The following is a 27017-nucleotide window of genomic DNA, read 5'->3' on the forward strand; positions in this document are numbered from 1 at the left end:
TCTCATCCTTTTTTTTTAACAATGAATGAAAATTGTTGTGACATGTTTTGTATGTTCTGTGAAATCCTGATATTTTGACATTTGAGGGCTTTTTAAGATTTGGAATGAATCACTAATTTTCAAGATTAGTTAAGCTGTCCTCTTTTTTTCTTTTTGCCTCTTCAGATGTTTCAGTTTGATTTTAGAAAAAAAAAACATCGTTTGCAAAGTTCATCTTTTGACATTTTCTGTCAGCTTATAACATAAATGTTGCTCATAAATCATTTGCGTGAGACGGAAAGGCAAAATGCCGATAAAAATAAACTCGTATTACAGCTACTGCCCCTAGATGAAGGAACTACACGGAGCAGTGCGTCCGGGTAAAAGTACCGGGCTGTGCTCTATCAGGACAAAGGTTCCGCTTCTCTTCCCTTCTGAAAGCCAGCTGTATCTTGTGTGGCCGTTCAGGGCCATGGATTCAACCTTTAGCAATCGCAAAATCTGCTTGACACCCAGCTAATAACGTGTATAAGAAGAAACTGGTCAGATTGGCAAGTACCGCATTTCGTTTTTTGACTAGTTTGAAGGCCTCGCTTGACTGAGCGTGTGCTTGTAAAGAAAGCCAGCTAGCAATACTTAGCGGCTACCTAGCTTTGGTGGTAGCTAGTTAGCTTCAGAGTGAAGATGACAGAGGAGGGCAGTCCTGTCAAAATACAGTGAAGCAAGATTATATAAACAGAACCGGTTTTATAAACATCTGTTTCTAACAGATGGGCTTTCGCCAGTCACTGTAAGTAACAGTGGTTCTTTGAAAAATGGTTATGCTAATGAATTTGCCGGTGTTACTGAAGAGTTGCAATTGGAGAACAAAGATCCATTGTAAGCTAGCGAACGTGAAACTTGTCACTGGCACCGGCACAGAACTGTTTCACTTCACTTTCCTTCCACCCTTAAGGTTAGCTTGCTAGATCCTATTATTGGTTACCTATGGAACCAAATGAGCGCTGTCTCTGTTGACTGGTGGATGTATAAGAAGATAAAAGCCACCTTTAGTGAAATGTCAGTTATCAGGAAGGGATTTATTGTTAAATGCAGCCAGTAGTTTGGTTGCAGTTGCACTTCCTTTTACACAAACGCAACTACGTGGCTAATTTCCATGATCTAATAGATTAGTTAATGAGTAAATGTCTTTGTAAAATGTATTTGTTTTCCTTACAAATGCTTTGGTATGTATTAGTTGCTGTGTCTGTTAGGGTGTTTTAAGCAACATGAGTATCGGACCAGGTACAGTAAGAATGGCGTCTTAGGATGCTTTGATCATTAGATTTTTCCCACAGGCACACTAATCTTTGGCCCTGTAAGACTACACTGGAAAGAATGTTGGGTATTCCCCAAACCTGTATTTAGAAAATGAGCTGGAGTTGTACACTTGCTAGCTGTTTTTGCTGTCAAAGTAAGCAAAAGATTACAGGATGACAAAAAAATTAATGACTGTTGTTTTCTTCTATCTCCAAAGCATATTTTCATCATTTGAATTGTAATATTAATTATTGACATCTGTGCTTTGTCTGTAGGTTACAGAATAGGAGTCGGTGTGTGGGCCGGTGAATGCATAGAGTCAAGAAGGTCAAACTTTGTAACAAAAAGGAAGGTATCTGGGAAAGGTATAATATTCATGTTATGAACAATTTTGAGGTTTCATTAGTTAACCTCTTCTTGATGACTTAATCTCTTTAGCATGAAATCTTACAGTCCAGCAGATGTCAGCAGGAAGCAGCAATGCTAACATGTAGCACAGCAACATGACGGGAGAAACTCAGCGAAAAGACTCCGCCAAGCATCGTCATCCAAACCAAACAAAGTTCAAACCCCAGCAGTTCTATGTTTGTTTGTTTTTTTTTTTTTTTTGTTTGTTTTTTTTACAGGGACAAAGCACATATATATATATATATATATATATATATATATATATATATATATATATAATATACATACATACATTAAAAAACAACACTTCTAAAGAAGCTGTATTTAGCCAAAGGGCTAATTTTCATCTGTTGTCCCTGGCCAGATCTTCTAAAGACTTCCTAGAATAAGGAAACATAGAGGGTAAAAGAATAAAGGAAAATAGTATATAAATATAAACAGTAGGCTATATATATATATATATATATTTTATACACACACACAAAACAGAAGAAGGCCCAGTATAGATCCCTGTGGAACGCCAGTAGACAAACCAAGAACATTTGATTGGTAATTATCAGTTCGTACTGTTTGAGTGCGGTTTGAAAGATAAGATTCTCACCAATTCAGGGAATTAACAGAAAATTTAATGGTAGCTAATTTGGATGGGAGAACTCTGTGGTTAACAATATCTTTTTTAAGATCCAAAAATACAGCAACAGTACCACCGTTATCGAATAGTGATTTGGTCTTTTCTATGAAAAAGCAGGTAGCTCGGTTGAGTGGTTGAATCTGAAGCCAAACTATGTTGGATGGAGAGGAAAAGGACTGCTATCCAGATACTGTAACAGCTTGTAAGATGAACTGGGCTGCTATTCTCTGGTTTTCACTGAAAGTAATGGGTTTTTTTAGGAGGGCATAACCATTTACATTTTCTACTGTGTTCCAGGTGAATTTATTCTGACACAGTAACACATATCTTGATTCTGTGGTAATCTCATGTTTCTCAGCTTTCTGTAGAGACCAAGATTATACATACAACCCTCATCCAGAAGAGGTTAAATTTTAATCCATAACAATAACAAAATGCAGCTGTTCCACAGTTTGTCATTATTTACTTTTAATGTGTCCGTCCAGTTGTGTAACTGTGAGCATGATGGCTGTGGACGGCCTTTCAGACAGCACAGAGGTGGTGGAGATGGAGGACGTCCCATCTCAGTTCTTTGTGGAGAAACACTCTTGGGAAGGACTTCGAGATATAATCCACTGCAGCAGGAAGTATTCGGGTATGATTGCCAACAAGGCTCCTCATGACTTTCAGTTTGTGCAGAAGAGTGATGAGAATGGACCCCACTCCCACCGGTTGTACTACCTCGGTAAGTTGATCGACGCTGCCGTGTGTCGGCTTCTAAGCAGGGCTTTCTATGTTTGGCTTCTCCCAGTCAAGTACTAGTTGTGTTCTCCATCTAAAGATAGCAGAATAGGATTTCTTCATGATGCGAGAATGATCACTGTATTAAACTGAATCTTTTCTACCTTCCACATCTGCTTAACAGGAATGCCTTACGGAAGCAGAGAGAACTCATTACTCTACTCAGAAATTCCCAAGAAGGTTCGGAAGGAGGCCCTCTTAGTGTTGTCATGGAAACAGATGCTGGATCACTTCCAGGTGAATTACCTGATAAGGATGGACGATCTTAGTTTGCATTGGGGGACTTTTCAGAGGAATCACACTGATAAATAACAACAATATCCACGGTTTCTACTACACACGAGCTAAGGAAATGTAATTGGTTGAGACACAGTGAGGATGATAAACACATGTAGGAAACACCTTGCGCGGGTGTAGCTTATTTTATAACCAACAGCTTGGCAGCAGACCAACAGCCTGTGAGGTAGCAAAGTATATGTAGAGCACTTTTAATCCGATTAAATAGTCCAGTCAGAATAAAAATGCCTAATAATAAAAACATCTCAGTCAGCTCAGATTGATCCCATCGGCCTCAGTCAGGAGGAGGTTTCTACAGAACCAGAGAGGTGTTTGTTTTTGTTTTGTTTGTAAACATGTTATTTCTGCACATGCTCACTTTGGAAGTAAAGGTGAAGGCAGTGAGTTTCTGAGAGGGAATGTTTTCCCAGTGCTCCGTTCCTGAACAGTAAATCCAGGAAGAGGAACAGAGTTTCATCCACAGGCTCCAGGATGACCTGTAAGGGTCCACTTTCACCCGTTAGCAGGACACGCCTCCCCAGTGCTTTCCACTGGGAGTGAAGCAGAGAAGCACATTTTTCTTCTTCCCTCATTATAGTTTCCATAGATGAGCTGCTAGACCGACTTGTTGAAAACAATCTTCGTTCTGATTTAATGCTTTAAAAATATGTAAACTCTCAAGCTTTTGTGTAAGCCTTGTTTCTTCCAGTGGGTCTGACTCGGTACGCATTTCTTTGCGTTTCCACTGGCAAAAACTGGGCCGGTACCAGAATACCTGACCCAGCCTGTCCTACTTTTTTGGGACCCTTCTGCTGGGTCCCGATCTTTTCAGATCTGACCCTAACAAGTGGAGCTTGACACGCTGCAGTCCTCTGATTGGTGGAAAGAATCATGACTTCCTGTGACTCAGTATTCAGAACAAAGCAGGAACAGCTCCGTGTTTAAACATACGAGGATTTATTGTTGTTTAAAACCACATGACAAGAAGACAGAAGACAACCTGCTGGATGTCCTCCATTCTTCTGCTTTGGTTCTGGGTCGTCTTTTTCTTCCTTATAAGTCAAAGTTATGATATTATGTAGGTGACGCATCCAGCCGACAAGCCGCCTACCAGGTAGGGGTTCGGTTGCTGTCGAGGAAGGTGCACCATTTTGACATCATGCTGTTGCGTAGCTAACACATCTGTCGCTGTCCAGTACGACATGGTACCTACTGGACGAAGATATGGTTGCTGTGGAAACGCAACAGAGACCAGGGTTCACAGAACCAAACCATCCCATGCGGACCTGGACCTGCTAGTGGAAACGGGGATTTAGATATTTAGGTTTGAATCACTGATCAGACGGATTCAGAAGCATTTTTCCCTGACTGCACATCAGTTCTGGATGACGGTGCCACGATTGATCAGACTCAAATAGTGCAAGAGTTGTTCAGGAATCATAAGATGTCATTTTCACACATGGAGTCTTCACCAGATCCTCACTGAGCTGGAGACTCCACACAGCGGTCCGACTCTCCCATCGCCAGTACTAGATCACTGTGGGTGGGCTGGCTTATCCAAACAATGTCATGATGAATGTGTGTCATATTCGAAGCTAAGAAGAAAAATGATTGTGTGGTTTATTTATTTTTCTTGACATCATATTTGTTCTCTGAAGCACACCTCTGTATCCTTCCTTTCTGTGGATTCTAATAAGATTAAAAAAATCTGGTTTCCTGTTGTGTGTTGAAGGCCACGCCGCACCAGGGCGCCTACTCTCGAGAGGAGGAGCTACTGCGGGAGAGGAAGCGTTTGGGTGCATTTGGCATCACATCCTATGACTACCATTCCAAAACTGGCCTCTTCCTCTTCCAAGCCAGTAATAGTCTCTTTTACTGTCAAGACGGAGGCAGCAACGGCTTCATCGTGAGTACGCTGCAGTTTCTTTCACATGTTTTCAAAGATCAGGGCCGGTGTAACTTAGCAGAAAGTCTATATTTTCTTATTCAGATCTTCTGTAATTCACTCTAACTATCAGCTGTTGAGTCGAATCCTGACTGATGGACATCGTTCTGGCCTCATCAAAGCCTCGAGTTGATCCCAGTTTGTGGGTTTCTCTTTGTCCAAGCGCCTTGTGAGAATTGTCCCCAAGTTTCTGGGCAAGCAGATGATAACATTTCATGTGATGATGTTTAAGCTTTTTTATGACGTGGTGCAGCTTCAAGACACACAGATTATCACCGGGTTTCTCCTGGATCACTGGAGGAGGTTCTGATAGAGTTCCTGGTTTCTGGAAGTGTTTTTGGTCACAGCTGTGGGTGCGTTTCCTCTAGGGATGTCACAAATATAGATTTTCTTTCTACTGTTATTATCAGAGAAATAATCAGATTATTCTGGGTTAATTCATTTCCATCACTATAAATGTGTAAAACCACCCTTACAGGTCTTTAAGTTTTATTTATTTATATCTTTTATGCAGACGGACCAAAATAATGTAGACACCAAGTAAAGAGAATTCCATCTAAATCTGCTCTGCTGTGCACAGAATAAATAAATCCTACATATTAACTCAGAGAAACAGATGGAAAAGCTATAGGGCCTCTACCTGGACCTCTACGCCTACCTAGACCCCTACCTGGGCCTCTACCCCTACCTGGACCTCTAGCTGGACCTCTATGCCTACCTAGACCCCTACCTGGACCTCTACCCCTACCTGGACCTCTACGCCTACCTGGACCTCTACCTGGACCTCTACCTGGACCCCTACCTGGACCTCTACCTGGACCTCTACCTGGACCCCTACCTGGACCTCTACTTCGACCTCTACCTGGACCCATACCTGGACCTCTACGCCTACCTGGACCTCTACCTGGACCTCTACCTGGACCCCTACCTGGACCTCTACCTGGACCTCTACCTGGACCCCTACCTGGACCTCTACTTCGACCTCTACCTGGACCCATACCTCGACCTCTACCTGGACCCCTACCTGGACCCATACCTGGACCTCTACCTGGACCTCTACCTGGACCCATACCTCGACCTCTACCTGGACCCCTACCTGGACCTCTACCTCGACCTCTACCTGGACCCCTACCTGGACCCATACCTCGACCTCTACCTGGACCCCTACCTGGACCTCTACCTGGACCCATACCTCGACCTCTACCTGGACCCATACCTCGACCTCTACCTGAACCCCTACCTGGACCTCTACCTGGACCTCTACCTGGACCCCTACCTGGACCTCTACCTGGACCTCTACCTGGACCTCTACCTGGACCTCTACCTCGACCTCTACCTGGACCCCTACCTCAACCTCTACCTCGACCTCTACCTGGACCCCTACCTCAACCTCTACCTCGACCTCTACCTGGACCTTTACCTCGACCTCTACCTGGACCCCTACCTCGACCTCTACCTGGACCCCTACCTCAACCTCTACCTCGACCTCTACCTGGACCCCTACCTGGACCTCTACCTCGACCTCTACCTGGACCCCTACCTCAACCTCTACCTCGACCTCTACCTGGACCCCTACCTGGACCTCTACCTCGACCTCTACCTGGACCCCTACCTGGACCTCTACCTCGACCTCTACCTGGACCCCTACCTCAACCTCTACCTCGACCTCTACCTGGACCCCTACCTGGACCCCTACCTGGACCTCTACCTGGACCTCTACCCCTCTGATGAGAATCAGCCCCACTCATGTCTCCAGATGCAACCCATTTTCCAGATGTCCCAACGTTCCGTCAGTCTTCTGCTGTCCACTTCTTCTACTTCCTGCAGAAACCCAGTCTGTTCTTATCTACTTCTTGGACTGGTGTGTCTTTGCTGCCTTTCTGGACAGCAGAGCTTTGTCCACACATGACAACAGCCCAGATATTGTCTGGATCACCAAACCCGCATATTTTCTGACATTTTCACTGAGTTAAAGCACTTTATATGTTCTATGAAAGGTACATGCCAATCTGCTGTATGACCTGCTCCATGTCTGCAACCAGACCCATGACTCAGTCTAAATGTTTTGTCTCACTTTCCAGTGAAAAATCTATTAATAGAAATTTCTTGAATTCATTGAATTATCTTGTTTAGGATCTGGTATCTCAAAGTGAGAAAGAGACACTGCTGCTTTTCAGCCTTTTTAACTTGATAAGGGACCTGAAATGAATGTTTCACAACTTATTCTTGAGATTAAGTCTAGAGATTTTTCCTTCATTATCTTCCTGCACTGGCTTATTTTAATTAATTCATTAATTAATTAATTAGACTGAATTAATTAATTATGATCTGAACTTTCTCAAATTAAATATTCTTTTTTCTCTTCATCATCATTTGGGATGATTGTGTTTGTTGGTTTTAGCAGTCTGCTCCCATAAAGCCCTTGGAGATCAAGACTCGGTGCTCGGGCACCCGCATGGACCCCAAGATCTGCCCTGGACACCCTGATTTCATAGCTTTCATCAACAACAATGACCTGTGGATAGCCAACATCAAGACTGGAGAGGAAAGGAGGCTCACATTCTGTCACAAAGGTCTGAAGACTGTTGATGTTCATATAAATGGTCTCATTTGAAAGTGAGGTGTCACCTTCTGTGATATCACTTAACCTTCCTGGGTAAGTCCTTGAAGCTCCTACCTGCAGCGGTGCATGGTCTTAGGCTTGTGTTTCCTACGTTTTTTCCAGGTTTAGACAACGTTAAGGAGGACCCCAAGTCTGCAGGTGTAGCAACATTTGTCATCCAGGAGGAGTTTGATCGTTTCACTGGTTACTGGTGGAGTCCCTCATTGGTAGAAGGTCAGCAGTGGACGCCTTGGTCTGCATGGGCGGTCATCTCTCGTCCATGTTCTCAACCTGTTTTTTCCCATCAGATCTCCATGGAGGTAAAACCATGTACCTTCTGTATGAAGAGGTGGATGAGACGGAAGTAGAAATTATTCATGTTCCATCTCCGGCTCTGGAGGAAAGGAAAGCAGATGCGTACAGATATCCTCGAACGGGTCAGTGTAGCATCAGACTGTAAGGTTGTTGGGTTTTTTAGCTGTGCGTCACTTCATTTGCCGTCATTCTGTTTTTACAGGTAGCAAAAATCCCCAGGCTACCCTGAAACTGGCAGAGATCAAGACAGACCAACAAGGAAGAGTACGTCTTTTATTATTCTGCCTAATGGATAATTCTTTATCCTGATCATTTAATACTCCTAATGTGTGTTTTGTGTGTGTACGTACAGATTGTGAGCACACAAGACAAAGAGCTGGTCGTCCCGTTTAACTCTCTGTTTCCTGGAACAGAGTACATTGCCAGAGTAGGATGGACGAGCGACGGCAAATAGTGAGTGTTGCTGAAAACTAATTTTATTACATTCCCAATTCCCAAAACTTTCTGTCAATAAAAACAGAATTAAACGATTTCCACATCCCATCCATCCATCTTTTATTCCCAGTAGTAGATCAGCATCATCTCAGATAGTGAAACTGAGACATTTCACCATGTGATGGAAAATATGAGCTGATAGTGAATCTGATGACAGAGAGCTGGGATCTGAGCTGCTGGGACTTGGTGAAATTCACACATCATCGCTTCCTGGAGTGTATGGACAGGACTGAATGGGAATTAATCTTTTTCCAAAAAAAAAAAAGCTGCGCTGTTGAGAAATCTGGTGAAGCTCGTAAAATAGCTGGTTGTTTTAAAACGGTGGAGCCCAGATGTCGACCATATTTACAGCTAATTCGCTGCTCGCTGGAACAGCGGATTGGCTTGCGGAGTATAAATTACAAGTTGGTTAAAAACCCTATCTGCTGAGGACATTCCGTGTCTTTAACACTAATAGAGCTGAAATTTGTTCATTTTTTTTTTTACTTTTTAATAGTTTATGATTTTTTTCCAGTGTTTGCATTATGAAAAGCTATGCTGTTCCAGCTAACCTGTTAAAGGTGGTTCAGAATACACACTATATTACCAAAAGTATTCACCCACCCATCCAAATAGATTAAATCGAGTGTTTCAGTCACTTCCATGGCCATAGGTGTATAAGAATCAAGCACGAAGCATCTGTGAAGGAAGGGGTCGCTCTCTGGAGCTCAGTGGATTCCAGCCTGGTTCTGTGATCGGATGCCACCTGTGCAACAAGTCCAGTCGTGAAATTTCCTCCCTCCTAAATATTCCACAGTCAGCTGTCAGTGGGATCATAACAAAGTGGAAGCGATCGGGATGACAGCAACCGTAAAATGACAAAGGGTCTCCCCATGTGGCACCCATTTCCTCACCAGCAGTTTATTCTGTAGCAGATAATCCTTCACAGCACTACTGCCATCTGCATCTGAGAGAGCATCCTGAAAAAACCCACTGAGCGTGGAATTAGCACGATGTTTGGCTGCCAGCTCACCGGGTGAGACAAACAGTGACTTGGGTATGGACACGACAATAGCCTCACACTCATCTGTACCAGCATTCTCAACTCCAGAGTCATTCTCGCGACGCATCGCCCTTTGACTGCACAAGCTGAAAATACCTCAAGAAACTGCTGTGCACCCTCAACAGTTCTGCAACAGAAGGACAAGTTACAACAGGAGATGGCAACCAATAGCTTAAACATTACCGCCCGCAAGGTCATTTCCCAAAATAACATGAACTCCCTCAAATGGAAGAGCCGGACGTACCCCCATCAGGACCTCACCTCGCACCAAGTCACAGCTGAGCGCCGTCCTGTGTGGAACAGGCAGAACTGAGCGCTCCATTCCTTTACCAGAGTACAATCCCCTGTATGAGGTTACAGAAAATGGCAAGACATAACCCATGATAAATGAGTTACAAGCACCAGTATCCCTCAAGATCTTTACAGTTACCTTTTCACCACCCCCTACCAGGGACACCAGGCCATCCGACACAAAGAGCCCAAAGTCTGAGCACTCCAGGCTGCAGCTAGTTCCAGGGTCCCCCTAGTCAGAAAAAGGAGATCACAACGAGGTTTACCAGGGCTGGCTTTTCTCACAGTTGTAGATAATGCAACAGGTCTAGCCTGTCCACCACCAAACCCTCTAACATTCAGGAGGGCATTCACCTTTCCAGTGTCCTTTACCTTTACAGTAGTTACATACTTTAACAGAATCAAACGTGGGATGCCTCCTGTCCAATTTTCCCCAATAAGGGTCAGCTCTCCTACAGCCATACCTGCTGGATGAAAGTGGGAGTTAGCAGCCCTTTAGCCAGAGTCCTCTCTGGACCGCCCATCACCACCGTGCTTCAACACACACTCATCCGCCAACGCAGCAGCCTCAGCAGCTGTTTTAACATCACTGAAATAAGTGGCAACATGACTGGAAATAGAGTCCTTCAGCTGCTCCAGAACAATCAAGTCACACAAGGCCTCATATGTTTTCACCTCCAGGGATGCCCACCAGCGGTTAAAGTGAGTGACTAGGTCACTAGTAAACTCCATGTGCGTCTGCTTATTAGATTTTTCCCAAGATCTAAACCTCTGGTGATCCACTTCAGGCTCGTAAGCTTTCAACATGGCAGACTTTACTGTCCCATAAACGTAGCTCCGAGCAGGGCTGTGCGATACGACCACAAACAATATCACGATTAACTGAACATGTTCCCTTGATTACAGTTGATTAGTGATCATTTTAGAATGTGTTTTTTTTTTAGCTAACTGAAAGTTTTTTTTAAAGTAAATTAAAATATTTGTAATACAAGAGCAGATATTGAGTTTTATAATAAGTAAAGACACCACACATTTTAACTATATATGGTCATTAAATGAATAGTTTCATATATGTGAGATAATTTAAATAACATGAGCACGATTAGATCAGTTATTGGTTCTGAATGTTTGTTGCGATTAATTGCCCAGCCTTAACTCTGAGCCACAGTAAGAGCCGAGTATGCTGCCTGCGCTTTACCAGGCAGTACACACTGCAACAGACCCGCGCTCTGCATCAGAACAACCTTTACTGTCGGCTGCCCGCTCAAAATGAGAAGAGAAAGTATCTAGATCTTTCTCACTAAACTGGGGAACCAAGCAGAGATGACCAGAAACGTCAGTGGTCTGGGAGAAGAAGCCTGTCCACCACTTCTCAGCCTCAAGCTTTTTAATCTCTGCAATAACTCCTTACGCTGTTCAAAAGTCAACCCAGTGCTCCCTCCAGCTGCACCGGCACCCAAGTCCAGACCAGCAGCTTGCAGGTTTGACCAGAGAACTCCAGCTTTTACCAAGTTCAAAATCCCTTTCATATTCTACTTCAAGCATTTATCACCAACACCCATTTTAAAGTGCTCTGCACTCTTTATTAACTACTGCCGTCAACAGTGCGCCAATAACTCCTCCGACGCGGCCTCCAAAGATTCCTCAACTGTAGCCAAAATGCTAGAACCAGATCACCTCAAACTACCAAAACACGGACAACCCGACGGATGTACGAAATAAAATAAAAAATTCCAGAGCCAGAACCACCCCGGACTTCTCCAACTTCACAGAAGTTCAGTCCCTTTAACTGACTACCAGGATCTGACCAAGCACCCCGCCTAGTATTGTAGCCTAGTGCCAGTGGTGGGTGCTTATCCACCAAAACCACAAGCCTGGTGAAGCAACTGGAAAATCAGCAACTCCACCCGTAATATCGGCCGTGCTCCTGAAGCAACTGCTCTAGCCACGGTCGACACCACAGTGAAAGATTCGCCCCACACGAACTCCAAAGGGACGCTGAAGCCTACTGGGACAGAACAGTGATTTACTACAAAACTACACACAGTTACTTAGCACAAGCAGCACTGCCTCCCAAGTACAGAGACATGAGCATGTTCTTCAGATCAGAAACAATTTTAGATCATAATAATTTGTTTATTTTGAATTAAGCGTTTGGTACAATAAACCATGAAGTCTGACTAAGCTGGGGTGATATGGCGTCGGGGATTAGCTCACAGTGGACGAGCGGAGTGGCAGGCGGCCGTTTGTGAAGCTCGGTCTTTACTGTTCTGATAGTTTGGGCATTGCTTGTGGGGTCAGTGTGGGTCCCAGATTGTTTCGTCTTTGTGTGAAGGATATATGTAGGGTATCAAACGTATTAAAACCAGTTTTATTTGCTTATTTTTATGTTTACTCTTCTGGTTGTTGAGTGAGGAATCCACTGGGCTTCTTGAAGGTGGATTTTGATGTGGAAGAAGAGTGGGAATAAATAAGTTTCAGCTTCTTCCCGTTCTTCTTCGAACATGGGAAGAAATGACAGGGTTGATTGTGTGTGAATGAAGTGGACTGCCCATCTGCTTGTTTTCCTTTATTTTTGTTTTTTTGCTTTGTTTTATTGACATGTTCAAACTAAACTAAACTAAACTGGAGGAGCATTGGACAACTAACCAGGTTACCTGGTAACAGGTCAGTAACATGACTGGGTATAAAAGGAGCATTTCAGAGAGGCAGAGTCTCTCAGATGGAAAGATGGACAGAGCTTCACCAATCTGAGACAAACTGGATCTAAAACTGTGGAACAATTTCAGAAAAATGCTCCTCAGACTTTGAAGATCCTCCATCTACAGTGTAGAATATTATCAGAAGATTCAGAGAATCAGGAGGAATCTCTGTGTGCTGGGGACAAGGCTGGATGCTGGTGATCTTCTGCATTAAAAGCAGACATGATTCTCTACTGGAAACCACCGCATGGACTCAGGAAGACTTCCAGAAACACTGTCTGTGAACACAGTTCACCCTGAAACCCACAAATGCAGGTTAAAGCTCCATCATGCAGACAAGAAGCCAGATGTGAACAAGATCCAGAACCAGCTTCTTCCGTCTTCTCTGGACCAAAGCTCATTTAAAATGGTCTGAGCCAAAGTGGAAGCCTGGATGAAGATGTGAACTAGTTTGTGGAAAGCATGGACGGCGTGTCCTGCAGACTAAAGAGGAGAGGGAGCATCCAGCTTGTTATCAGTGGACAGGTGAAAAGCTGCATCTCTGATGGGATGGGGCTGCATTAGTGCCTATGGCGTGGGCAGCTTCCACATCTGTGAAGCTCCATCAACGCTGAAAAGTACATGGAGACCTGTTTTTATTTGCATGTTAGGCAGTGCCTCGGCTTTTTTTCTAATCTAATTATCATCTGCTCTGTGTTGTCCCAGCGGCTGGGCAGTGTTGTTGGATCGCAATCAGAGGAAGCTACAGCTGGTCCTGCTGCCTCCAGCCCTCTTCATTACTGCCACAGAAGACCCAGCTCTGAGGCAGGAGAACCTGGATGCCGTCCCCAGCAGCACACAGCCGTACATCATCTATGAGGAGACCACCGATGTCTGGATTAATGTAAGTCTTCTACTGGCATGCTCTTCTGTTCAAAACAAATTCAAATACAGTAAATGTTAGGTAATCCCACAGTCAGCTCTCAGTAACTATAACTGTTTTTCTCCGTACATTCAGGTTCATGATATATTTTATCCCTTCATTCAAACAACAGAAGATGAGTTTACTTTCATCTGGGTCAATGAGTCTAAAACAGGTTTCAGCCACCTGTATAAAATCACCTCACTGTTGCAACCAGGCTGCTGCCACTGGTCAGAGGAATACCATCACATGGAGGGTAAAGGATCTGCGTTTGTTAATACAAATAAGATTTTATGTTAAAAAGGTCAACATGTGTGTTTTTAAAGCTAGTTATTCAACCTCAGTGATGCAATGAACATGTTGATTCTTGCAGGAAACTTCAAATGTGCAATCAAGGAGGAGGTAACGCTGACCAGTGGAGAATGGGAGGTGCTGGCAAGACATGGCTCCAAGGTGAAGCAACACTGTCTACGCTGAAGGAAAAGAGACGGCTGTTTTCAGGCCAGCCAGGGCATCTTTGTGTATTTAATCTGTTTTATTCCAGCAGCCTTGATTCTGGGTGTTTACAGCTGCATCACATGAAAGATTTGTGCTACAACTGATCGATATCAGCAGTTTTATACCACTTGTAATTAAGCTAATTTGTTTGAGTTTTCAGTTTAGAATATTCTGCATCTGTATTGGCCTAAAACTGGTGGACTATCTAAAGTAATGAGACATTTCTGAGTGGTCACGTGCACCCCCAGTCACTATTTAAGCTGAACGATACAAACGTTAGCATGTTGTTAGCCAAAGCCAAAATAATGAAAATTGTCACTGCTGCATCATTTTATGACGCTGTGGGAGAAATGCCCACCCAACTGTCACAAAAACAATAAAAATTCAGTTCTAAAGTACCACTGTTAAATGTTTTCAGGACTATTGTTAGTCTCTTTGTACTACCTGAAAATGTGAGTCTGCTAACAGTCATCTGTAATGTTTTCTCTCTTGCTAGATCTGGGTGAACGAGGCAACAAAGTTGGTGTACTTCCAGGGAACCAGGGACACTCCTCTGGAGCAGCACCTGTACGTGGTCAGCTACGAGTCACCGGGAGAAATGATCAGACTAACCAAGCCTGGATTCTCTCACAGCTGCTCCGTTAGTCAGGTACATACGTGTATCTGCATATTTCCATGTACCAGCTGGACATCTCATCAGTCCATTTTCTCATCATGTTACTCTATCACATGATCTGGTGGCACATGGCATAAATAATTCAGTCTTCTTGCAAACTGGTTCCAAGTCTTTGAGATTTGAGGACATTTCTTGTGCACAGCCCTCTTTAGGTCAGATTTTTTAGTGGATTTAGATTCTGGGCTCTTTGTTGATCTGGATTTCTGTTTGAAGTTATTGTCATGTTGAAAAGTGAAATTCCTCTTCGCCTGAAGGTTTTGGATCAAAACTGATTCTGGTATTTGGAACTATTCCCTGTTTCCTCCATCTCCAAAGCTCCAGTTCCAGGTGAAGACTAGCAACAACAGCATGATACTGCCACTGCCATGCTTCACTGTGGGTGGGGTCTTCTTCTGGCAATGCAAAGTGCTTTTTATTTGTGCTCAAAAAGCCAAACCTTGGTCTCATCAGACCAGAACACATTTTCCACATGCTTTTGGGAAACTTGGATGTGTCTTTTTTTAGATTGTAACCGAACTTGGACATTTTTTTTCTTTCTGTTAGAAAAGTCCAAAAAGTCCAGACATCAGGAAAATACAGGAAGTTGTTGTCACATGACAAGCAAACCCAAAGGAAGAAAAAGTTGTTGATTGTGGTTTAGTGTTGGTTAATAGGAAGTCATTTTAGATGATCACAGAAACCACTTTAACAGTTTAAATGTGCTTAAAGTGAATCCGCACTGGATTTACACTACCTATCCACAACAAAAGTCACCATCTGGATTTAACGAAGCAGACAAGTAAGAGCCTCTCATTGGATAGTGACTGCATGGACGATGAGGTTTCACATTCAACTAGTTATTTGTTGCATTTGATGCATCATCAGTCAACATTAGCTATGACTGCTATCATAGGGTTAGGGTTATCATAGAATGTGCTGAATGAGCAGGTCATTCCATCCACCCTGATGGCTCGGAGCAGGATTCATGGGGCTCACACTGTGAAAGAATGGTTCAGGGAACAGGAGACATCATTTTCACGCATGGATCGGCCACCACAGAGTCCAGACCTGAACCTCATGGAGGATCTTTGGAATGTGCTGGAGAAGACGACTCTCCCACCATCACTACAAGATTTTTGAGACAAATGAATTAAACTCCAGATGGAAATAAATCTGGTGACATTGTAGATTCTTTATGAAGCAAAACTAAAGGCAGTGCAATGAAATATTAGAGGGTGTGACATTTGTTAGGTGTATAATAGGAGACAAACTGATGCAAATTAGAACTAAATGTTTAATTTGAAAAAATGAGGAAAGGAAATGTGCAGTAAACCCGTCGATGGTCTGATTCTGCTGGTAAAACAGTTAAAGTGGCATTTCTGTATCAACATAAAAAGTCAGAGTTTAAACTGTTCATCAGCTTCAAAGAACAAAAATGAAACACACTTTTTATAAAGCTTTTTTTGCTGCACTTCTCCCAAACAAAATGAGTGGCTACACCCTGCTTCCTTATTAAATATTAAGTATATAGCTTTATAGAAATGACTTGCATTTATTTACAGTAAAAAATAAATCTGATTAAACCTTAAGTTTAGTCTCTGATGGCACCAAACCAATGTTTTGTTCCTGAATTTTATTGTACTCCATGTACTTGTATGGGCCAGTTGAGTGTACAGTTTAATGCCATCCCTTCCTGCTGCTTCATATCTGTGGGCTTGTCCAGCAGAAATAAGCGGTCAGAACTGGAAATGAGGAAGGATTCAGTTGACTTGTTGTCATGGATATACTCGCATCTAAAAACCAACCAAACAGTCTAAATACGCAACCTCTCCCAGCCTTTCGCATTCCTTTACTTCACACTCATCTTTTCTGTATTATCTTAATGTTCTTGCTGTGCTTCTTTTTTCTCTCACTCTGCAGAACTTTGACTTTTTTGTCAGCCACTACAGTAACGTGAGCACGCCCCCCTGTGTTCACCTTTACAAACTGACCCACTCCGAAGACGACCCGCTTCACATGGTACCAGAATTCTGGGCCAGCATGATGGAGTCACCAGGTAAAGAGGATCTGATGTAAACAACACCTGACGTGTAAACAAGAGGTTGCTGGTTGTATAAAAGCATCTAACTCCTGTAAAAGTTAGAGCGTTGTGTAAGAGACAAACAGAAACCAATGTTTTACTCACAATAGAAGATGGAAAACATCCCAAAGATTTAAAGTCAGACATTATATCAGGGCTACTCAGGTCGGTCCTACGTGGGCTGCAGTCCTGCAGGTTTTCAATGTTTCCCAGCTCCAACACATCTCACTCAAATTAATGAGTCATTGTGCAGAACTTCATAGGCCAGGGGTGTCAAACTCTGGTCCTCGGAGACCGCTAACCTGCAAGAGTTAGTTGTTTCCCTGTTCCAACACACTCCACTTGTCCGCTTCTTCACGATGACCCATTAGATTTAGTCAGGCGCTGGAGCAGTGAAACAAGGAAAACATGCAGGTCTGCGGCCCTTGTAGAACCGAAATGAGTAGCCCAGCATTATATCTTACATGTTATGACAATTCAGTTCAATCCAGCTTTATTTGTGTAGCACCACTTCACAACGTCATCTCAGGGCTTTACAGACAAATCAGCTGGGGCCAATTTATAATAAACAACAGCCTAGGTGAGGAAAACTGAGTGCATGGACACCGGCCATCTAGGGCGGCCAGAGCGGAGGACCCTCCCACCCTCCCGTTACCCCATTTATCCACCCTGTAACCCCTCATTGACAGACTTTCCTGCACCATACCCACAAATACTTGCTCTCACGTGCCCACATCATGGTTAACCCTCTCACCATGCCCTGAGGGACGCGTCCCGGTGCAGTCACAGGCTAAGAGTTTCCTGCTCAACAAAAATCCAAAACACGACCACGATCCTGGAGGCAAAGGGGGTGAAAAGTAATGACATAGCTGCATAGCTTTTATTCTACTGGAAACCCTTTTCCCGGCCGTGTCCCTCTGATGATCAGCTGCTGGGTTTTTTTATGCTTTAAATTTAACCTGAAATTACAGCCTCCAGTTCCTCAGATGGGATTTTGCTGTGGATTGCTTTATATGTGATTTTAGCTGTTTGAAAATTAACATACCTTTAATTTCACTATTATTTATTGTAAGACCAGTAGCTTTGTGTGGTCTATGTGACGGGTATTATGATGAGCCTAATGGATAGTGACCATAGAGGACGCTTGTAAGTACTTCCCAAACCTCCTCACAGTAATTTAAATATGGTACCAGCAGTGAGCAGCAGAGAATATGGAGCGAGTTTTGTTTTACTTCTGATGAAAGGTTGCGTTGTACATGTTCAGTAACAGGTCTGTAAGAGAAGGTCTGATTCGCTGTGAATCAGGGACGGTGGTTTTCATCTGCGATGACGGCTGAAAAGAAAAAGTGAATGACAGATCAACTCCTATTGACAGGTTTAACCACAGGATTTTTCCTAGCTTCACCAGATTGTTAACTAGCGATTGCCTCTCTCGTCCAGGTTGCCCCGGAGATTACAATCCACCTGAGATCTTTGACTTTCCGGGAAAGTCGGGCTTCCAGCTGTACGGGATGGTGTACAAGCCTCACAACCAGCAGCCTGGCAGGAAACACCCAACGGTTCTCTTTGTGTACGGCGGCCCACAGGTTAGTGATGCGATTCCTGTCACACCTGACCTCTCTGTGCTACTTTGAAGAGCTGAACACGTGTTGTTGTTGTGTTTGGTTTCAGGTGCAGCTGGTGAACAACTCCTTCAAAGGGATGAAATACCTTCGTCTTAACACACTGGCTTCTCTTGGCTACGCTGTGGTCGTCATTGATGGGAGGGGTTCCTGTCAGAGGGGCCTTGAATTTGAAGGAGCACTGAAAAACAAAATGGTAGAGTTAAATGCTAGAAATAAATGGAAAAATAGGATGGCACGGAGGTTGGCTAGCATCATCATACTTTAACTCTCCAGGGTCAAGTGGAGATCGAAGACCAAGTGGAGGGGCTGCAGTACGTGGCAGAGAAGTTTAACTTTGTGGACCTGAGCCGTGTTGCTATCCATGGTTGGTCCTACGGGGGTTTCCTGTCTCTCATGGGCCTCATCCAGCGACCCAACATCTTCAAGGTTAGCAGACTGTTGGTTTCTGTTTAATGAAATATTAACCATTAACTTCCAGTTTCAGATGTGCACATTTCTAAAACAGAGTTTGTCCTGCAGCTGCCTCTTCTAACCACATGATGTCTGTACTGGATAGTATATCAGCTGTCAGCCTGTATGCAGGATGAATGATTGCAGGTACATCCCTGTGCCAGACAGAGACAGAGAGATTCAAATCCAAATGAATCTTTATTTATATAGGGCTTTCACATACCAAGAGGCACCCAAAGTGCTGCACAGGTAAAATAATACAAAATAAAGCATCAAACAACAATAAAATAAACAATAAAAGACAAAAGAGAAAAGATATTACAAAGCCTGACCTGGTGATGGTGCTGTCTGGAGTTAAAAACTAATATAAAAGATGAATTTTAAAAGAGATTTAAATTCATTCCGGGTTCTGGCAGACCAAAAAGAGGGAGATCATTTAGTTTAGGGGCTGCTGAGGAAAAGCTCTGTCTCCCCAAGTCACAAGGCTGGTGGTGCTGGTGGTGCAGAAGCTCAGACAGATAGGGAGGAGCCAGACTATTTATACATTAAAAGTCAAAAGTAAACATTTAAAAGAAATTCCAAAAAAGAGGCAGCACAGTACTTGTCCTCCCACCGTCTGGTCCCTGTTAATAGGCGGGCAGCTGAGTTCTGGGTCAGCTGTAGACGGTGGAAGAGAGACTGGTCAATTCAGAATAAAGGGAGTTGCAGTAGTTCAGTCTAGAAAAGATAAAAGCATGAATGACCCTTTCTAGGGCATCATGAGGAAGATGAGGCTTGATTTTACTAATAAGCCTCAGGTGATTAAAAACTAGACTGGACTATTGCACTGACCTGCTGGCACATTTGAGGTTAAAATCAAAAATAACCCCAAGATTTTTAATAAAAGGGTGGGTAAATAAGTCCAGAGAGCCAACAGCACCACTGTATCCTGCCAGCTGGTCAGTTTTCCCAAAAATGATGACTTCTGTTCTCTTTTTATTTATACAGAGGAAGTTCATCTCCATCCAGGGTTTAACATCCCGCAAGCATTTCTGTTGGTTCTCTACGCATCAAACTCCAGCAGCTTTTAAAGGCAAATAAATCTGGATGTCATCTGCATAACAATGAAATGACATTATATTTTTTTTTAAATGGACCACAGAGGAAGTAAATAAAGTGAAACTAAAATAGGGCCTAGAATGGAGCCTTGACGTACCCTGTTTTAAAGTGAGGCCTCTGAGGAAAAACAGCCCAAAATGTACACAAAAACTCAAATTTCTTAAAAAGGACTTGAACCATTTGAGTACTGTTCCTTTACCTCCAACAGTTAAAATCCTCCAGGAGCTGGTCAACATTTCCATGCTGGTGGAACTCCACAGAGGGAAGCTCCGATTCTGTAAACGCAACGGAAAAAAGTGACGCCATCTGTGCAATAGGGCTGCAACTAATGACTATTCTGATGGTCGATTAGTCACCGACTGTTAAAACGACTAGTCGACCAATCGGATTATGTATCTCATGATTATTATAAATGGATCTTATTTCACTTTCAGCTTTGAAATCTTACATGAGGTTGTTAAGTAAGTCCGACGTTCCTCCTTTTTAAATGTTCGAGCGTTGCAGACGTACTTCTGTGGTACACAAGGTCCGCTCTACAAACCTCGTCGTTAAAAGATCAAACTCAAAAAACAGATGAAAAAACAGGCAGATGATCAGAAAAACCAGCATCACAAATCTCCTGAACATATCCATGCACACCAGAGTGAGAATCCGGTCCAGGATGTGTCACTTTTTCATTTGCTTCACTAACTGAAGGTCTGATGAAGGAGTGGATCCATCCATCAATCCGTCCATCTATTTATTTTCTACCGCTTATCTGGAGTCGGGTTGCGGGGGCAGCTGCCTAAGCAGGGAAACCCAGACTTCCCTCTCCCCAGCCACATTCACCAGCTCATCCAGTGAGATCCCAAGGTGTTCCCAGGCCAGCCGAGAGATGTAGTCCGTCCAGCGTGTCCTAGGTCTTCCTCGGGACACCTCTACTTCCTCCACAACCTGCGGAAAGCTAGAGCCCCGCCCCCACCATGTGTACATTCTACAGAGGCACCATGGAGAGCATCCTAACCAGCGGCGTCACCGTGTGGTATGACACCTGCTCCACGTCCTGAAGGAAGACCCTCCAACACATCCTGAGAGCAGATCATCTGAGCCTCTCTCCCCTCCCTGCAAACATCTCCACCTCTCCTCACCCGTACAGCCTGCTGCATGGTGAGAGCCCCCACCCACCCGTCATACAGCTTCCTCAGCCTGCTGCCATCAGGAAGGAGCCTGTGGACCAGGACCAGGACCGGCAGACTGAGGGACAGCTTAGTCCACCAGGCTGTCAGGATGCTGAACTCTCTCCCTGCTCTGCCCCCCTTCCACCCATCCTGGACTCTTGACGCCCCCCATCAACACCTGATCTTTTTACACCCTCAGGAACAAGAATACAGCCACTTTAACCAGTTTAACCAGACCAGACACTACCTCAGTCTGCTTTTGTCCACTATAACCATAAACATATATGACTGTAATTTACCTTGTCTGTTTATAGTGTTTTATTTACTTAGTGATAGAGCTTGTTTTGTTTTGTGTATTGGCTTATATTTTTATTTCATCACACCGAGGTTTGAGAGAACCATAATTACAATTCTGTTTGTCCTGTACGCTGCAGAAGTGACAATAAAGCTGACTTTAACTTTGAGATTTCTGATCATGACGTTAACTGTTAATGTTTTGTTCCCAGTTGGCAATCGCAGGAGCCCCAGTAACTGTGTGGATGGCCTATGACACAGGATACACAGAGCGCTACATGGATGTGCCTGAGAACAACCAGCAGGGCTACGAGGAAGGATCTGTGGCGCTACACGTGGACAAGCTGCCCAGCGAGTCAGTACACGCATGTCTCCATGACTACGGAGCTAAGACAGGGACATACGTATTAGTTGTATGTAATGTGTAACATGTACAGGTACACATCAAATATACAATTAATCAAACTTTATACGTTGCTATTTGCAACAAAGTGTTTTACATGATAAAAACAATTTATATGTAGTATAAATGGAGTATATGACAGCAATTTTAAAAACACACGTGTCTCTTTCACGCAGTCACACACACACACACCGCACACTCAAACAAAGCACATGTACTAATAAATAAGAAGGCCACGAAGGCATCTACAAAGCACTAAAAGAAGCTTAAGATCGATCCTGAAACACACGGGGAGCCAGTGCAGCAATTTTAAAACTGGTGTGATATGTTCAGATTAATTCTGCAAGTCTGACAATACAAATGCAAAACATTTGTCCTAGATTTGTTCTAGACCAATCAGATTTCTTTAATCCCTAACCAATCACACAGAGAGCTGACCAAGGCCAATGCAGCTGTAACAGCTCCATAAAGGTGAGTTGGTTCGTGGATAAATAAAATGTTTAAGAACACTTTGGAGAATTGCCCAATACACTGCCCATCTAAAACAAAAAATCACCACCTGGATAAGCAGGTCGGAGCATTCTACTGGATGATTCCTGCAGGGTGATCATCTTCCAGCTGCAACAGGTTATTTAACTCCAACTGAGCAGCTTCTCATTTCTAAAACATCCATGTGGAAAGACACAACTGTGGTCGTGGAGAAGATGTTAGTCTGCTCCAGAAGGGTCAGATCATCGGTATCAAGCAAGAGGAAACATCTCAGGAGAAGCAGAAGCTACTAGAACTGGTTCAGAACTGTCCACCCATCATTAAAACTGGAAGGATGGAGGGAACCATCGTCTTCCAGGAATAAACGTGATCAGAATCGGTGATTTAACGTTTGATGGAACCAGATGGAAGAAAAACAGCAGTAGAACTCAGGACCATGTTTAATAGTGATAGAACATTTCCACATGAACGATGTGAAGAAACTCAAGGGACTCAACAGCTGTAGAGCCAGAAGAAAACCACTAACCAGTGAGGCTAACCAGAGGAAAAGGCTTCAGGTTTCTAGGGAGCATAAAGACTGGACTCTGGAGCCATGGAAGAAGGTCATGTGGTCTGATGAGTCCAGATCTACCCTGGTCCAGATTGTTGGAGCATCAGGGTAAGAAGAGTGGAAGATGAAGGGATGCAGCCATCATGCCTAGTGCTACTATATAAGCCTGTGGGGGCAGTCTATGATCTGGAGTTGCAGCAGTTGGTCAGGTCTGGGTTCAGGTCTAGGTTCAGCAACATTATTTGTCCAAAGAATGAGGTCAGCTGATTCCTGAATACACTGAATGAGCAGGTTATTCCAGCTTCCCTGATGGCACAGTGCCAGGATTCATGGGGCTCAGATTTTAAAGAGTGGTTCAGGGAACAGGAGACGACCAGAGTCCGGACCTGAACCCCATGGAGGATCTTTGGGATGTGCTGGAATCAGAGATAAAGGAGGTCCAAGCGAATACTAGAGTGTCTTTTTTTTTTTTTTTTTTTTGATGGGCAGAGTAGCAGAGACATGATTTTCTATCTCCAGAAAGAAAACTTAGAATTTCCATAAACGGACTCACGTTTTTGGAAGCTGTGATAGTCGTGCTGGCCGTGGTGCTTCTCTACACGATGGAAAGTTTGGTTGTGTAAACAGAATCTTAGCCTCCTCTCTCTGTGATTGGTTAGGGATTAGAGAAATCTGATTGGTTCTAGTAAGCATGGAAAATGTTTGTCCCGTCAAAACTGACCTGCAGAATGAATCCATACTTCTAGCTTGAATTTGAACCTGTTAAACTTTCACTACTACAGATATAAGTTATAAAAGTTATGAACCTGTCATACGTGACCTGACAAGACTGCTCGTGTGATTTGTTTGGTGCTGAATGTCCCGAGCAGGTGGATCTTAAACCTGCTTGGTCATTACTGGAGCCAGCATGTACCAGTACGTGTCCTCCAGTCAGGTCTGCTTTGGGATATTTAATGATATTTATGGATTAATTTACTGTTTTTCTGTTGTTGTTTTTTTATTTTCACATGTAGGCCTTATTGATGACCCTGTTTCTGGTTCTCCGTACACATTTATTCCCAAGTTAAGGCTTTAAAACTATCAGTAACATTATAAATAAAATGGATAACAAGTCTTTTTGCTGGATTTGGTTCCATCCAGGTACACTTAGTCTCAGGCTAGATGAGGGCTGATTCTTTAGGAAGACCAAAGACATGTTGAAGCACTGTTCTCGAAAGCTGTAGACAAAGTAAAGCATTTTGACTATTTTATCCATGTCTTGGGACCAGTTAGGACTCGGCGCTTTATTTCTGGTGCTATTTGAAGAATTTCTCTGGATGTCACTAATCTGTGCAGCCCGCCTGGCTGTCCTTTAACCAGCAGTGTTAACCTTTGTCTTTGCAGGCCCAACCGGCTGCTCATTCTCCATGGCTTTCTAGATGAGAATGTGCACTTTTTCCACACCAACTTCCTGGTGTCACAGATAATCCGTGCTGGAAAGCCCTACCAGCTTCAGGTTAGTGTCACAGACCTGTTTCTCACATCTGAAATGTGTCAACCCTTTCCTGGAAATCCCCTGTCTTCCTCCTGCTGATGCTTCTGAGTTTTAACCTTGTCTACATGACTAGATGCTGCCATGTGATTGGCTGGTTAAATATTAGCTGAACAGGTGGAAGATGAGTGTATGTAATGCAGTTGTTTAAATGTATAAATCTTTTAATTTTGCAGGTCTATCCCAACGAGCGGCACAGTATTCGCTGCCCTGAGTCTGGGGAGCACTATGAGATAATGCTGCTGCACTTTCTACAACAGTACCTCTGAAATGAGACTATCTGGTTCTCCTCCACCCTCCCGTACTCCTCCAACCATATGCCGTCTTTATTCTCAAAGCAACGTCCCCGCCTACCCTTACCTATCATTAGACATCCAAACGCCACAAGGTAGACGATCCCGTCATCTCACTCACCCCCCCGACTTTTGTTTTTCACTGTTCATCCAGTTCTGTAACGTCGTCTGTGCACCATGGGGAAATATGTGTCACATCTTCGTCGCTGTGGTTGGTTTGTTTGCTTGTTTGTTTTTTTGCCAAATGATGTTGTTTCCCCTCCCCCACCTGGCTCTGTGGAAGGAACGGCGCTACAGTGCAAACATGAGCTCCTACACTACATGTAGACGTGTAAAATACAGTTGATGTCCCACGTAAACACGGACATGGCCACGCTGTTGCAGTATCCGTACATGTGAGTCTGTACCATGCAGTTTGTGGAGTGATGCAGAAAGGAAGGAAATCAGGGCTGTTCCTGCCTCCACTTCTTTTAAATGTGTGTTTAGAATAAAATATTTTTATGGATTTTTATTCTTTTTTTTTTATGAGTGTCGATTGAAAGCGCTCAGTGATACTTTAGCGCTGTTTTCTCCCCTCATATTACATTACTCAAGATGTCTGCTTGCCTTCTTAATATATAATTTATATTTGCCAAAGTACCTCTTGACTCTTGATCTTGCTGGTATTTCCTTTTTTTACTGCAATAAAGACAACAGGAGGGTGAGCACTGGAGTCTTACAACAGCTTTGTACCACCGAAATACAATTTGTACATGATGATGAATAAATGTATGAATCTGTCACATGCTTGGTGTTTTTCATCAATCTCTTACAGCTTCTGTGTTGGCTTGAGTTTTTTCCAGGATGCAGCGGGACAGAAACCCTGGAAGGATCTCTGGATGAGATGATATGAAATGAGAAATGATCAAAGCTTCGAAATGAAATGAGTTCACATGTTTTATCTATTAAAGGGCCCAAATGATGTAAAATAAGAATAAAGACTTCAGATGATTTCAAACAACCAGGTAGAGGTGTAAAATGACTCCAGTATGAAATATTACACCACTGTGTAGAACGTAAATAAAAGCAGAACCCCAGTAGAAAATATGTTGGTTCGGCATTAAAAAGTCACATGACCACACCGACCAAGGCCTCGGTATCACGTGTGCGTGCCGAGCTGCTTCAGGTTCGAAGCGACTGTTAATCAGTCTGCACTTTAAAACGGATCAAACCGCCTCGTAAACCGAAGCTTTCTGAGAGGTCTTGCCAGCAACCATCCAGCATTTTGGATTGAAGGAAAGCCTCATGTTAGAATGATGTTAGCTTTTGGGAAACAAACGTCTGTGCCAGACGCCGTTTCCATAGTAACTGCTGAATGAACTCCGACAATGAGAGCGTGAAAATGGAGTGGGCGGTGCCTTCAGCATCACAGGTTGGCTGTATTTCCCTTTCTTTATATTGTTGTTTCTAAATAGTCCTGCAAAAAGCAGACAAACATAAGAACTTCATCCGGAAGGAAACGTGTCGGTCTGCAGCTGCAGAGGAGAACCACGACCAGCCGATTTTTGATGATTTTAAAGTTGCTTAATTACAATTTAATTCTTGTTTCTTTCAGGTGGAACCTCTTTGGAGAGGTAGTGTACTAGAAGAAGAGCAGACTGAAGCCGGACATTACTGAGAAAATATATAAAAATCTATGACACTTCACCAAGTTGTACAAGTATTTGTCTCAGAACTCATGTTAATACAGCTGAATGAAATCAGTCCTCGCTGCACCAGCCCCTTCCCTCATACCTTCCCATTCACACATACAGATGTAGCTGCCAGAAACCAACCACTGTCATTACAGATGGGTAAACTTTACATTACACCATAATCCTATTACCTAAACCAGTGTTCCCTAACAGCCCCTTTTATTATTTATATAAACAAAAGACGAAGATAGTAACACCTGGTAGAAAACGTTTTCTTTATTGAACACGTAGTCGCAGGTGAGACAGGGATGCCTGACATGCAGTGAGGAAGCCTCAACACTTTCCCTTTGATGCATCAGACACCCACAGCCAGCAGATGGTGCTCTTTTACCATGTCAAACGTTTCAACTCAGTCAGATGATTTCAGGCAATTGTGTCAAAGTTGACTGATGTTTCGTGAGGCCTCGGTTTCACCATCCATACCATGTGATGGAAACATGAGCTGATAGTGAATCAGATGCAGCAACACGTCTGGAAAAAGTTGGAACAGGAGCA

At 43.4% G+C, this 27017-nt stretch overlaps 1 protein-coding gene and 1 long non-coding RNA gene across 4 annotated transcripts; one reads left to right on the forward strand and one right to left on the reverse strand.

The window, feature by feature from the left end:
* Nucleotides 1-378: 378 nt before the first annotated feature.
* Nucleotides 379-25571, forward strand: LOC121643947 (dipeptidyl peptidase 9-like). 3 transcript variants are annotated; one of them, XM_041991581.1, is made up of 21 exons: nucleotides 379-530; nucleotides 1554-1643; nucleotides 2803-3041; nucleotides 3222-3334; nucleotides 5106-5279; nucleotides 7720-7891; nucleotides 8044-8154; nucleotides 8229-8357; nucleotides 8438-8499; nucleotides 8588-8688; nucleotides 13471-13648; nucleotides 13763-13922; nucleotides 14040-14119; nucleotides 14661-14813; nucleotides 16740-16875; nucleotides 18340-18485; nucleotides 18571-18717; nucleotides 18798-18950; nucleotides 21736-21878; nucleotides 24349-24460; nucleotides 24673-25571. In XM_041991581.1, exons 2-21 carry the CDS (start codon nucleotides 1588-1590, stop codon nucleotides 24763-24765), a joined length of 2658 nt encoding a protein of 885 aa, XP_041847515.1. In that variant the 5' UTR covers nucleotides 379-530; nucleotides 1554-1587; the 3' UTR covers nucleotides 24766-25571. The 3 variants fall into 3 exon arrangements, with proteins under 3 accessions (XP_041847515.1, XP_041847517.1, XP_041847516.1); XM_041991583.1 differs by having other exon boundaries at nucleotides 7723-7891; XM_041991582.1 differs by lacking the exon at nucleotides 379-530 and adding an exon at nucleotides 592-769.
* LOC121643950 lies at nucleotides 8794-26999 on the reverse strand. Its single transcript, XR_006011201.1, has 2 exons — nucleotides 26960-26999; nucleotides 8794-8865 (listed from the first exon to the last, which is right to left on the reverse strand). It is a non-coding gene; the product is annotated as an uncharacterized LOC121643950 (long non-coding RNA).
* Between the last annotated feature and the right edge of the window lie 18 nt (nucleotides 27000-27017).

This window comes from Melanotaenia boesemani, chromosome 8 (assembly GCF_017639745.1).
Source record: "Melanotaenia boesemani isolate fMelBoe1 chromosome 8, fMelBoe1.pri, whole genome shotgun sequence".
NCBI classification, from domain to species: Eukaryota; Metazoa; Chordata; class Actinopteri; order Atheriniformes; family Melanotaeniidae; genus Melanotaenia; species Melanotaenia boesemani.